Here is a 14,179-nt window from a genome sequence, read left to right on the forward strand (position 1 = left end):
AAATGGTCTTTTTTAAAAAAGAGCCACACTTCATTTGTCTTCCCCTGTGTCACTTCCCTCAAGGCAAACCCTACTGCTAGTTACATGTTTTCACAATTGTATAGGCTTCTGAATGAATTGCTCTGCATATTTCAGAATCGGCTACTGGCTTTAAGTAACAAGGACAGCATTATGGGTTTTGATGTGTTTGATCATCCTTCTCACTGCAGTCTGTCCCTGTCTCCCATATGGCAGCTGCAGGGCTGGGTCCCATCTCTTAGTTCCCCAAAGGAGACATGGTGGGGAATGGCGTGTGTCAGGCCAGCTTGTAATGTGCATTTGTAAACCTGTGACAGGAATCGAGCCCACTGGAAACATGGTGAAGCAGCCGGCCAAGTTCACTGTGGACACCATCAGCGCGGGGCAAGGAGACGTTATGGTGTTTGTTGAGGACCCCGAAGGGAACAAAGAGGAGGTACCTTGGAGGATGCTGCCTCCTTGATTAGCATCCCATGGACCTTTTGGGGCTTGTGACAGGGACTGTGCCTCCATCTTCCTCATGAAAGCTCACAACAAAATCCCTTTTCCAAAAGGGATCCTGAGACTTAGAGCGGTTAAAGTAACTTGCCCAAGGGCTATGTCTTGAAAAATCATGTAAATTGATACCCAAGGCACAATCTTTAATCAAATAATGGATAATTTGGATTTAGCTAAAAACCTGGTTAGTCGAGGTTTTAGATACCGATGGCCATAAGAACAGTAACAATATAATTACCGATAGACTAATAATACTGATAGAATGCAGTACAGTAATGATACTGATTCCCTACTCTTCTCATGCTGAGCATCCTCTGGTTCCTCCCTCAGGGCCTTTGCAAGTAATGTTTCTTCTGTTTACTTGTCTTCTCGGGGCTATATTTCGTTCCTAGTGCTTAGCACCATCGAGGTTCTAAGTTTACCAGCATATTGTCTGTTTCTCCCATTTGGGCAGGAATTGTGCCTGATTTTGTTTTACTTTTGGTACCTGACATGGGGCCTGGTATTTCATAAGCTCTTAATAACGACTGGGCCAATAAAAGTTCATGTTTCTTGCTTCATAGTCTCTCCCAACTAGAAAGTTTCAGCCCTGAGACAGTGGAGAGTCTTGACTTGGTTATACCTCTGTGCTATGTGATTTTGTTTCTGTGACTTCAGGCTGCTTTTCTCCTGGGGTGGTCTGTAGGGGTGGTGGGATGGAAAATAGCCAGGGCAAGTTCCTTGCCTGGCACCCCGCTTTAGGATCTGCCTTTACTCACACCCGGTGCCTTCTCTGATTGTCATTCACTTTCTTTCCTAGGCACACGTGACCCCCGATAGCGACAAGAACAAGACATACTCTGTGGAGTATCTGCCCAAGGTCACCGGACTGCACAAAGTAAGATGAGGTGTCATGACCTTCCTTGCTTGGACTGCTCTTCTGGGCTTGCTTCCATGTGTGTGGAAGAAAGACATCTTAGGAAGGAGAATGGTTTACTTAACTTCGAATTTTCCTTTCTGTTTATAAAAGTATCCAGGCGCATTTTAGAAAATTTGCGATCCCTATCAGTCAGACTTGGGACATCAGCTGCTACATAGAGATTGAATTCCACTAAATTCTTTGCCACATCCTAAAATTTTTCTGACTCCACTTAGGTAACCGATAGCTGTAAGCTACATGCTGGGAATGTAGGTATTAAGCTATGAGCTCTTTGTCTTTAATGCTTCCTTAAGTATCCCTCTTCAAGGCACTTCAGGGGATCTGTCAGTATTGAAGCTTGAGTACAGAGAAGGCCAGTTGACTCTAGTGGAGACCAATGGCCCATTCCTGCAACTGAAGAAATGGTGGGCTTCCAGCTTGCAGGTCCTTTGTCTCAGGAATATGTTGAGTTCCATTAGAGTTGGTGCCTGACTGGCTTAAAGGATAAGAGCTAAGGGGGTCCTGCAGGAGAGCTGGGTGATCCAGGAGTGTGCTTTTAATAGCACATACAGGCCAGTCCCTGTGTACCAAGCCAAGACTTTGGGACCTAGACCATACATACCACCTTAGGCTCTAGAGATTTCACTTGGAACCATGGCCATTGATTTCTGTTATACTCTTAGAACTTCATGAATTTGAGAAAAAATATCTTGAATGGGGCATTAATTTATTATGCAATTAATTTATTCCATTCATATGAAGGCCAACCTAGTATCCCTCAAATTTAAAAGATGAGAACTCCAACTCATATTTTAGATGGAAATCTGTACTGTATCTCAAATGCATGTATCTGAGAGTGATCCTGGTCTCTTGAAAAGTATTTTGACTCTAGATTTGAAATCCTGAACTGTGCATTATATTCGGGGAGCAGGGGGCAGTGGTCCTATCTGTAGTTGCTTAAAGGGTCCATTGTCTTAGAGATTCAAGTATAGGTATATTTGCATGTATCCTACTATAAGGACTAATTTAGGCATGTCTGATGTAAGTGTTTTTAGTTTGCTAAAGACATGACGTCCCAGGCCCAGCTGTGTAGCTGATGAAGGCAGATAGGAGTCCTGTTCAGGCCCCTTTTCCCAGAGCTCCTGGTTCCAGCAACCTTTGTGTGTATAATCAGGAGGATGGAAGAGAAGGTTGTTGGTTCATGTAGCTTGATAGGTGGTCTTGCCAAGTAGGGAGAAATGATGATGTCTTACCTGCTTGTCACTTCTAGGTCACAGTCCTCTTTGCAGGACAGCACATCTCCAAGAGCCCATTTGAAGTGAATGTTGACAAAGCCCAAGGGGATGCCAGTAAAGTCACCGCAAAAGGCCCAGGCTTGGAAGCTTCCGGGAACATCGCCAATAAGCCCACCTATTTTGACATCTACACAGCAGGTAACACCTCTCTGAAAGCCTGAGATAAGGTTTGGGATGCCTGATCTTTGTTTTTTAAATTGAACAACCAACAACAAAAATAGCTTTTTTAAATATGCTGATTATATTCTTAGATTTTTTTTCAACCTGATTTCTTCTCTAAAATCACTCAAGCTTGGAGTTCCCTGGTGGTGTAGCGGATTAAGGATCTGGCATTGTCACTGCAGCAGCTCTGGTTGCTGCTATAGCATGGGTTCAATCTCTGGCCAGGGAACTTCTATATGCCATGGGCACAGCCCCCCCCCCAAAAAAATTACTCAAGCTTAATTTTGATTATTAATAATCAGTTTATTTACACATTTCTGAGTTAACTAAATAAATGAACGTTCTAAAGAAACTCAGTTTTAAGAATTATCTACTCAGAGTTCCTATTGTAGCTCTGCAGAAACTAAACTGACTAGTATCTACGGGAATGCTGGTTTGATCCCTGGCCTTGCTCAGTGGGTTAAGAATCCAGCATTGCTGTGAGCTGTGGTGTAAGTCCCAGACACAGGTCAGATCTGGCATTGCTGTGACTGTGGTGGAGGCCAGCAGCTATAGCTCTGATTCAACCCCTAGCCTGGGAACTTCATATGCAGCAGGTATGGGCTTCCCCCCCCCCGCCCCCAAAGAAAAAATCATCTCCTGGACTGAATTCTATGCAAGGCCCTATTGGGGAGTGGGGTATATAGAGGAATGAATAAAACACAATTTTTGAATTGTCAGCTTTCTTTTTTTTTTTGTTTTTTCTAGGGCCACCCCCATGGCATATGGAGGTCCCCAAGCTGGGGGTTTAATCAGAGCTGTAGCCGCTGGCCTACACCAGAGCCACCGCAATGCGGAATCCGAGCCGCATCTTCGACCTACACCACTGCTCATGGCAATGCCGGATCCTTAACCCACTGAGCGAGGCCAGGGATCGAACCCGCAACCTCATGGTTTTTAGTTGGATTCGTTACCCACTGAGCCATGATGGGAACTCCATGAATTGTCAGCTTTCTTTTCAATGTAAAATTATTAAATAGAGAGTGGGAGAAAAGGAAAGCTGGCTCTGACCCTCTTCCTCTCCACCAGAAAACAGTTACTGTCCAGGTAAGAACCTTCTGAGGGCCTCTCCATCTGTTGTGGTTTGCATTTTGTACTTGCTTTTGTCTTCGTCAGCAGGGAGCTTTCTTGAAGGTGACTGAGGTCATAGATTGTTCTCTCTCTCCTAGGTGCTGGCGTGGGTGACATTGGTGTGGAGGTGGAAGATCCCCAGGGGAAGAACACCGTGGAGTTACTCGTGGAAGACAAAGGAAACCAGGTGTATCGATGTGTGTACAAACCCATGCAGCCTGGCCCCCACGTGATCAAGGTCTCCTTTGCTGGAGACACCATTCCCAAGAGTCCCTTTGTGGTGCAAGTTGGGGAAGGTGAGTGCCAGGGGAGCTGACCATTTGTGCCTAAGGCTGGTCATATATGTGACTGGGCTGCGAGGCCAGGAGAGTGGTCAGGGTCCAACAATGAACTCAAGCCTGTCCTTTTGCTGCCAGGGCCCCTTATAGCAGGAGGTATCCTGAAAACATTCAGGCTAGTATCTATTTTGTCCTCAAGATACTCATACTAATATCTTCCTGTGAGCCATAGAGTGACCTGAGTGCTTTACTTGTATTAACTCATTTAATTTTCCTCCAAACCCTCATACCAGGATTCATTATCTACACTGAGAGATGCAGGACTGATGCTGTTTGAGGCATTGTCATCTGTGGCTGAGGTTAAGAGCTATGGTATTGCTGGTGCCCTGTAGCCTCCTTTACTGACTGCCAGGCACTGAGCGCAACTGCATCTAATCATGACACCACCTGCCTGTGTGCTCCGGGGACCATTCTTATCCCCATTTTGCAGGTGGAGACACTAAAGCTTAGATAACTTAAGGTATCAGTGAGTACTAGGCATTAGTAGCAATAGAACCAGGGTCTCTGTTGACTCCTTAACCATGCCGTTAAACTCCCTCTGCAGCTAAGAACCATGCATTTTTCTCTCGTGTTAGACTCTTTCCCTCTGCTACCTTTTCTAACCAATACTTGCCTTTCCCTGTTCTGTCCTGTGTATCTGCGTCTGCAGACCTGGCTTCCTCTTCTGAATCCTGCCTCTGGGCCAGCCTGGACCCCGAAGCTGTTGGCTTCCTAGTTGAAAGCACTGGGCCAGAGGCATCTCTCTTGGTAAGGGCTGGTTGGGTGGGGCTTCCACTGCCAGTTCTTTTGCTGCCTGCAAATGTCAGCTGTGCTATTTGTGACCTCAGGAAATTACAGTGCAGGTGTTAATGCCTTTTGTCCATCCAGACGCCAAACCCACTCTCTAATTACACTTTAACATCTCTAAAACATCTCAAAATGGTGGAAAACCAAGTGGTTTCCTTCAAACTTTTTAGTTCCATTTAGTGTTTATATGAATGAAGCATTTATCCTTTTGATGTTGAGACTGTTGCCTATGTTCAGAATTTCCATGAGTGCTTTTTTTTTTTTTTTTTTTTTTTTTTTTTAAAGACACACTTAAACCCTCCAAGGGAAGTCCTGTCATCCTGTTGTGACTTATTTCTGGTATGACCAAATTTTCTCCCCTTGACAAAGAAAAAAAAAAATTCAGAAACAGAACTCCCTTTGACATAATGCAAGAAAGAATTTTGAACAGCTTTCTTCGTTCTAATGGTGTTTCCTGACTTCCTGTCACTCATGGACTTCTTTTTCATTTCTGGCATGTCCATCTATCATCTGTACTAGTTTCTATTTACTTGTTTTGCTTTTTAGGGCTGCACCCGAGGCGTAGGGAAGTTCCTAGGCTAGGGGTCCAATCAGAGCTGCAGCTTGCAGCCTACACCACAGCCACAGCAATGGTGGATCTGAGCCATGTCTGCAACCTACACCACAGCTCATGGCAACACCTGATCCTTAACCCACTGAGCAAGGCCAGGGATTGAACCCGCATCCTCATGGATGTTAGGTTCATTACCGCTGAGTCACAATGGGAACTCCCTGTACTAGATTCTTTTTAATTAAACTTTCCTCCACTTCATTCATTTTAGGAAAAAAAGCTTTTTATCACTTTCATAAAGGAAAACCAACGTCACTTCCCATGGAATACTACATAAACTTAAGCTCATCCACAAACTACCTAACATCATCACTACTCCAAGGGAGTGTATATGTCTCTTTGGGTCTGTCCACCTGAGGACATTGCAGGGATGGAGTAGAGATTCTTGTCTTCTGGATTCTCTGATCCCCTGGTATATATTTGTATATGCAGTGTCCAATTTGGAAAGGAATAACGTGCCATTTTGCCCATTAATCTCCCCTTTGTATCTCCCCCCCTTTTAGGACCTCTTATGTAGGGAATGTTAGAAGCTACCTTTGTCCTTAATTTTTAGACATAACAACCATAGGTTTTTTTAACTAGATCCAGAAATTAAGAGTGGTGTTTATTGCTAATTATTGAATTTATAGCTGCCCACATCTTAAGATCCTTGTAACAGACAGCACTAAAATATTTGTCTGCTTTGGCTAAGGTGGGGTTGATCTGGTCTTTTTTTGAGCTATCCTCTGGCCCTTCCTGTGGAGGATGACAATGTTTAGACTTTTAGAAATGACTGATGCGAAATTTGGAACCAGGTCAGATGTTTTCAGAGTGCTGTGTTTTCCAAGTAGACTTGAAAAAGTCCAGTCTTCCTAATTACTGGGCTCTTGAGTATGGCAATGAGGTTTGAACAATGTCCAGCCCTAGGTCTTACCTCTCTTTTACCACTGAGAGGATAAATGCCAGGACTCAGCCATTACCAGGAACCCAGCGAATCCATGCTGTGGTCTCCTGCTTTCTTTGCCAAAGTAACTTTTCCCCAGTTCTTGTGCACTGTGGCTGGACACAGTTATGTTGTGTCCTTATTTGCTAGCCTGGGGTGCTCCCTGAACAGGACCCCTGGACTCAGGGAACTGCTCCATACTCTTTATGCAAAGCAAACATTTTCTTGGCGGTAGCTACAAGTTACCTTGGCTTGCTCAACTCGGACTAAAGAATGAAAGGTTGAATTGATGTTGAAACTGTGCTTGCAGCCTGCAATCCAAACGCCTGCCGGGCCAGTGGCCGAGGCCTGCAGCCTAAAGGCATTCGTATCCGGGAAACTGCAGACTTCAAGGTTGACACCAAAGCTGCTGGAAGTGGAGAGCTCGGTGTAACCGTGAAGGGTCCTAGTAAGTGCTCCTTTGTTTCCCCATCTCAGATGTGATTTCGGCCAACTTTGCAGCCATCGTGCAGTGAGTTCTGATTGATTTGTGCTAGAGAGCTATGTCAGAGATTTGGGGCTCTCTGGGCTCCATGGTGAAAGAAACAGTAATTGATTAGTAATGTCTGCCCTGGATGTGGGAACGGTGGTGGCTTGACAGCCTCACATGAAGACTTATAGTAAAAGACAGTGATGTAATGAAGTTGGAGAAATGTCCTTGGATCAACAGCATGAAGTGGCCCATTTTTTAACTTGAGGAATCGAGGCTCAGAGAGGAAGGGTCTTGACCAACGTCACACAGCTTGTAAGCCTCTGAGCTGGAATTCAAGCCCAGTCTCCAGAGCCAGTAATTTTCCCACCACAGGTTACATTTTGTAGACGATGAAAGTATGCCAGGTGCCTAATTACTATGATCAGTGCTTATAGAAGAAATAAAAATTCCCTAAGATTTTCTTTGTAGATAAATGCCATTTGTGGATGGGTACGTTGCATCCCATAACTCATTCTTGCTGTCTCCTGGGAAAGGAGACTGATGGGAGGATAAGCATCTATTCTGTCCTCAAGTTTTCCCCGGAACAGAGAAGCAGCAAACATTTCTAGGTGCAGGTGGAGCAGTGTGGGCTGTTTCACTCCCAGGCCTTGTGGAATCTTGAGCTTTCTGTTCCAGGACCGCTCTCACCCTGTGTGTTCCCACCAGGCAGGGGCAGGAGTGTTCTGAGCTCCAGAAAGTTAATATTTGATCTCAGAGCCCCAAACTTTGGGGCAAGCTGTGCCCTGAGGGCAGCCAAGGTTCCAGACTGCCTAGGCCTGGAGTCAGGCTGCTCTGGGGCTGCCTTCCCTCTTGGCTTGTTGCTACAGGAACTAAGGAGGCCTTTTTTTTTTTTTTTTCTCTTCCCTGACCTTAGATTCTTGCTTGACTAAATGGCTTTCCCGGCCAAACCTCAGGGCTCGACATAAAACAAGTTTCTGCCTGATGGCTCAGTCTGGAGTTTGTAGGATAGCATTTAAAACCTGTCCTCTTAGAGAGAGCATACGAGAGCTTTCATGCTTTAGCTGAAAAAGATATGCCAGGATACTAACTTCAGACTCATGCCACATACTCATAAGGGTTCCCTGCCTCCCCAGTTTTCATGGGCCGCTAAGAAGGGTGGCTTTGATCACTGAGAAATACTGAAGTATGACCAGATTTGTCTTTGCACAGACCCAGGAGGTTCAGGACTTCATATCTCCCTCATAGCTGAGAGAGCATGTAAAAACTATTGGCTGGGAAATCTTCTATTTCCTCTAACTTCAAAGGAGACCTGGGTCTCTTTTCAGCTTTGGAGTAATCTCCCAATTTGGGGATGTCCCACGTTCTGAGTCATTCTACTCAGTTTTCCTGTGTGGCTTATGTGTTGTGGATATCTCTGTCTTTCTGTTCTTGTCTTTCGGATTCTTGTTCTGAGCCCACGGTTGCATTGGAAAGATGGTCCTCTTCCTTCCCACAGAGGGTCTGGAGGAGCTGGTGAAGCAGAAAGGCTTTCTGGATGGAGTCTATTCCTTTGAGTATTACCCCAGCACCCCAGGGAAATACAGCATCGCCATCATGTGGGGGGGACACCACATTCCAAAGAGGTGAGTCTCCAACCAGAGTCCTGTCTCCTCCAGAGCGGTGATCGGCCCAGGGCAGGCTCAAGGTGGTTGCTTCCTGGGCTGCAGGAAGGAAAGAGATCTGCTTTGTCGAAAGCTTCTTTTTTTTTTTTTTCCTTTCAGAGCAACACACACACAGTTGGCCTGTTCTCAAAAGCAGCAGAAAGTCACTGTGGTTTCAGCTGCCTTGCTTTAAATCAAATGCTGGTGGTTTGGGGCTGGTGGGAGGCAGAGAAGCCAAAAGGAATAGCAATACATAGCAAATGGGCTGTGTGTCTATACACCCTTATATAAACTGAGACTCTTTCTTTCAATGTGTGCCTCTGTTCAGGAATGCCATGGGTAAAATGGTTAAAATCTGCTCTGGTTTATATTAAAATCCTCTACGTGAGTGTGGTCAGGAACCAAGGGGCGAAATAAAACTCTCAATAAATTCAGTTTACATATCTGAGCATATTGTAAGTTTCTGAGAATCTAAGCAAACTTCTTTTTACTCTTCCATACCAAAGTTAGAGCACATTCATTCATGTATGAGATAAAGCCTATTCAACCTAATTTTCTTGTTATAGTATAAGCAGCAGGTGGAAAAGTATGCACTCTCTTAACCTTTCAGTTCTCACGGTCTGATGAGCCCTGCACACAAAAGGTAAATGACCAGGACAGTGCCAGGCAGCATGGCTTGAAGCTGCCCCTTTACATTATATTGTTGACATAACAATGGCTGTGGGGGGACCTGCATGAAGGAAAGGCTTGGCTGGAGCCTGCAGGTAAAAGGATTAGGCAAGTGGAAAGAATATATGTAAAGAGCTTATGGCAGTATTTATCCCCTTTTTTGCTCCTCTATAATGCTTCCTCTGTTCCTTTTCTTCTAGTCCCTTTGAAGTTCAAGTTGGCCCTGAAGCAGGCATGCAGAAAGTCCGTGCATGGGGCCCTGGCCTCCACGGAGGGATTGTTGGGCGGTCGGCTGACTTTGTGGTGGAATCCATTGGTTCTGAAGTGGGGTCTCTGGGTATGTGGAAACAGCTGACCAGCGGCTTCCGGCGGGCTGAGATTACAGGGCGCCTGGACTAGGTGTAAGGCTGTGTGTTGAGGTCTCCTCTGAGCCTCACTGTTCTAAGCCTCCTAACCACCCAGGGCTGCCTCTAGATACTGCCTTGGAATTACAATTCCCATTTTCCCCTTGCCCTTCATGTTGCCCTCTGCACTCATTCATCCACTAGACCTTGAGGACAGAGTCCTTCTGTGGATGTTGTGCCTAAAACAGTGCCAGGAACATAGTAGGCACATGGCAGATATTATTGACTGATCCTTAGTTTAGATGAATGAATGAATTTTGCTGAAATTAGACATTTGGGAGGTAAATAACTCTTTGGAGCATAGCTGAGAATATTTTAAATATGTATCTAATGTATATGATCATTTTAGATCAGTGGCCAGCACCCATCTCTCTGTGAAGGACCAGATAGCAAATATTTCAGTATTATGGGTCGTAGTCTTTGGTTGCAACTATTTCACCCTGCCATTGCAGCATGAAAGCAACCACAGAAAATACATAAGTAAATGAGTATGGCTGTGTTCCCTATTTACACAAGCAAGCAGTGGATCAGATTTGGCACACTGGCCAAAGTTTGAAGACCTCTTTGCTATCGAACAAGCAAAAAAAGCTGATGAGCAAAGAGGGAAAAATAGGAAATCACATTTAATATTTCCTTCTAGAGAAATAATAAACATCTCACTATATATCCTTGCAAACTGGAAATAATATTAAGCCTTTCATGATATCCTTCCAGACTGTTTTTACTATACATGTGCAAACAAATACTGATCTGCTGCAAAAACATCTGGGGATAGCCTTTATATCTTTCTGCCTCAGACAGAGATAGGATATGTCTTATTTTTCCATGGTTTCCATGAAATTCCAGTGCACAGATATAGTTACTGTTAAGCTCTCCAGTTATTTCGAGTTTTGCTGTAAAAACAATGCTGACTATGTATCCCTGTATCTAACCATTTACACACATCCTTGATTATTTCCTTCAGAGAAAAGCCCAGAAGTGGATCTGGTGGGGTCAAAGAGTGGGCATTGTTTAAAGTTTTTGGCTCATATTGCCAACAGAAAGATTTGCTGGTTGACCTTCCTGTTCAATGATGTTTTTAAAAAGTCTGAGGAGTTCCCAGCAGGTTAAGGATCTGGCATTGCCACTACAGCTACTCAGGTCACTGCTGTGGCACAGATTTGATCCCTGGCCTGGGAATTTCTGCATGCCATGGACATGGCCCAAGAAAAGGTATAAAATCCAATTTTCCATCTCCCGTGAAGATGCAGTAGGCTGGGTTTTGTGGGAATAGGAGCCCAAATCTTCAGGCTAATACTTGATTTTTTTTAGGGAGGCACAGAGGGTGTGGGTTGGTAGTAACCTGGAATAAGGTACTTTCTACTGTGTAACCAGGGGTCCTCCCACCCCATCCCCCAGGGTTTGCCATTGAAGGCCCCTCCCAGGCAAAGATAGAGTATGACGACCAGAATGATGGCTCGTGTGATGTCAAGTACTGGCCCAAGGAGCCAGGTGAATATGCGGTTCACATCATGTGTGACGATGAAGACATCAAGGACAGTCCCTACATGGCCTTCATCCACCCGGCCTCAGGAGACTACAACCCGGATCTGGTGAGTCAACTTATCATGTTGACTCTCTCTTCTCTTCCCTGGCCCCTGGCCCTCTCCCCATTGCCCAGAGAGCTGCCTTGAGCAGCATGTGGAGAAATGGCAGAGAAGAGCCGTTAAGAGCTCAGGAAGGAAAAAGACCAGAATTAGAAGCCTAGTAGTACCTCTTAGTATATTTCTAAAATTGGGCAAGTAAACTTACCTCTCTGACTCTTAATATCTTCCTCTATAAAATGGGAAGGATAAACTGTCTGCTTCCTAGAGTTTCTGGCATGATTTGAGGAGGTAACATGAATAAAGACAGCCCTTAGGTGTTCCTGTTGTGCCTCAGCCAGTAAGGATCTGGTGGTGTTGCTACAGTGGCTATGGCATAGGTTCAATCTCAGTCTTGGGGATTTCTGCAGGCCATCAGGCACAACCAAAAAAAAAAAAAAAAAGAAAAAGAAAAACACAGCCCTTAGCACAGTGCCTGGCCCCCATAGAGGGCTCCATAAGCTGATATTTTCTTGCAACCTAGAGCCACTTTGGATAGGTATTGTTTTAGAGCCTCTTGATACAGTTATTCAGTCTTGCCACTTTATATAAGTTATTGCTTCAAGCTATTACATCATTAAAGATTTTTTTCTTCTTCCTAGCTTCCCTTCTCTTAAATTAGAAGTGTTTGCAGTATTTTCAAGAGCTTCTCTCTGCTTTTTAGCAGGCTGATTAAGTCTGAGCCAGCATAGCTGACAGGAGGAAGCCCCTCCCCCAACCATGTGCATTCCTCATGGACACCTGACAGTAGGCTGACATCAGTCCAGGCTTGTAGCAACTGCTGGTCCTTTACTGTCTGGGAGCTGCAAACTTTTGGAATGTTGTCAGCAGGAAAGGTTCTGAGCCCCCTCAAAGCAAGAGCATTGAAACTAGACATGGCTGGAGGTCCCTGCCCTAGTTACTGCACGTCTCTAAATCAGCCCAGATCAAGACAGGGAACACATGCTAGTTTGGGACCTGGTTTTACAGAGGTTTTCTCCTGCATGAAAGGTTAATGATTCCGCTTTTTTTTTTTTTTTTTTAAGTGCCAGCCTTCTTTAGTATTTTCCTTCCCATATCTATGCACAGTTGTGCTCTTCCCCATTCTGCGGTTACCCATCTTCTGACGGGGACTGTAGTTAGGGGCATTACACGGAAGGAGAAATCACTATTGGTTCTTTGCCCCCAGGTGCAAGCATACGGACCAGGTTTGGAGAAATCTGGCTGCATTGTCGACAACCTGGCAGAGTTCACTGTAGATCCTAAGAATGCTGGAAAAGCTCCCTTAAAGATACTGGCTCAGGTAGGTTTCTAGGGGGCCACAGGTAGGTAACAGGATACATCAAGTCACTCAGTCCACCTGATCCTCAGTTTTCCTTATCCACACATTGTGAATAAGAATATCTATCTCATGGGGTTTATGTGAGGACTAAACAAGATTCTAACATGTAAAGTGGGCCGCTTTTCTCATTTTTATGATTTATATTCTGTGGAAGTAAGGCTTGATTGTTTCAAATCTCCCACAAATGTCCTTCAGGGTGGCTGAAGCTACCTAGTCTGTGAAGGGAAGATTTGTAAATAGGCGTTTATCAAATATGTTCATCTTAATTGAATTTGGCCCAAGGATTTAAATGCAGGAACTAAAATTAAGTATTGAGTGGCCATGGTCACTTTTGGGGCTATTTTGTCTTTCTTTTCTTTTTTTTTTTTTTTTTGTCTTTTGTCTTTTTAGGGCCGCACTCACTGCAAATGGAGATTCCCAGGCTAGGGTTCTTATTGGAGCTACAGCTGCTGGCCTATGCCACAGCCAGAACATGCCAGATCTGAGCCGCATCTGCGATCTACACCACATCTCACGGCAGCGCTGGATCCTCAACCCACTAAGCAAGGCCAGGGATCGAACCCGCAACTTCGTGGTTCCCAGTTGGATTTGTTTCTGCTGCACCACCACGGGAACTCCAGGAGCCATTTTCTCTTAGTAATTAAAAATTAATAAATGTATGTAGTATCACATCACTTGTCACTGTATTGTGAGAACGTGGCATTTCCTAGTTGCTGCATCTAATTTTGTTGGATGGTTGTGTGGTGACTTGGTTATTTTGGGAGGCTGCAGCAGCCCTGTTAGATGGAGACAGCGTGAGGGCTCTGTTCTTAGCCCCTGCTCTTTTGCAGGATGGGGAAGGCCAGCCCATTGACATCCAGATGAAGAGCCGGATGGATGGCACATACGCCTGCTCGTACACCCCAGTTAAGCCCATCAAGCACACCATTGCTGTGGTCTGGGGAGGTGTCAACATCCCGAACAGCCCTTACAGGGTAGGTTGTGAGGTGAAATCCTGGTCGTGGTATGAAAAACCCTGATCCTGAGGCACGTCTGGGCTTTATGCCTGATGGCCAAGACAGATAGATGGAAAGAACCATGCTTGATGTGCCTGGGAGGATGGAGTGGCCCAAAAGGCCGAGTGCTCTAGATTGCCCGGAAGTAAAATGTTATAACGTCTGTGTCTTTACTCGGTCCCTGTGGAGGAGACTTTGATGACACCTTTCTCCCTGTCCTCTCTAGGTCAACATCGGGCAGGGTAGCCATCCCCAGAAGGTCAAAGTGTTTGGGCCAGGAGTGGAGCGAAGTGGACTGAAGGCAAATGAGCCTACTCACTTCACAGTGGACTGTACCGAGGCTGGGGAAGGTGAGAGGGGGGCTTCACCCAATGCAGTGACTGTTGCTTCTTAGGCAGTGAACTTTGAACCAGGAAATG

The 14,179-nt window shown here is 45.1% G+C and overlaps 1 protein-coding gene across 12 annotated transcripts in view; it reads left to right on the plus strand.

Moving 5' to 3' along the window:
- FLNB (filamin B) overlaps positions 1–14,179 on the plus strand; it is a 149,085-nt gene that overhangs the window by 73,981 nt on the left and 60,925 nt on the right. For all 12 annotated transcript variants that reach the window (XR_014823393.1, XR_014823394.1, XR_002337597.2 and 9 more), the window contains exons 5-15: positions 336–454; positions 1,316–1,393; positions 2,685–2,847; positions 4,080–4,277; positions 6,948–7,085; positions 8,605–8,731; positions 9,619–9,755; positions 11,221–11,414; positions 12,613–12,726; positions 13,596–13,739; positions 13,987–14,110. Coding sequence is in view for 6 of the 12 variants with exons in the window: in XM_021069061.2 (XP_020924720.1) it covers positions 336–454; positions 1,316–1,393; positions 2,685–2,847; positions 4,080–4,277; positions 6,948–7,085; positions 8,605–8,731; positions 9,619–9,755; positions 11,221–11,414; positions 12,613–12,726; positions 13,596–13,739; positions 13,987–14,110 (1,536 nt within the window). In the remaining 6 variants the exon portion in view is untranslated. The remainder of the gene's footprint in view (positions 1–335; positions 455–1,315; positions 1,394–2,684; positions 2,848–4,079; positions 4,278–6,947; positions 7,086–8,604; positions 8,732–9,618; positions 9,756–11,220; positions 11,415–12,612; positions 12,727–13,595; positions 13,740–13,986; positions 14,111–14,179) is intronic.

The sequence above is a fragment of the Sus scrofa genome, chromosome 13 (assembly GCF_054392235.1).
Source record: "Sus scrofa isolate SSC_HxYL_T2T_F1_AM1 chromosome 13, Sscrofa_HxYL_maternal_Yorkshire_Landrace_v2.0, whole genome shotgun sequence".
In the NCBI taxonomy this organism is placed as follows: Eukaryota; Metazoa; Chordata; class Mammalia; order Artiodactyla; family Suidae; genus Sus; species Sus scrofa.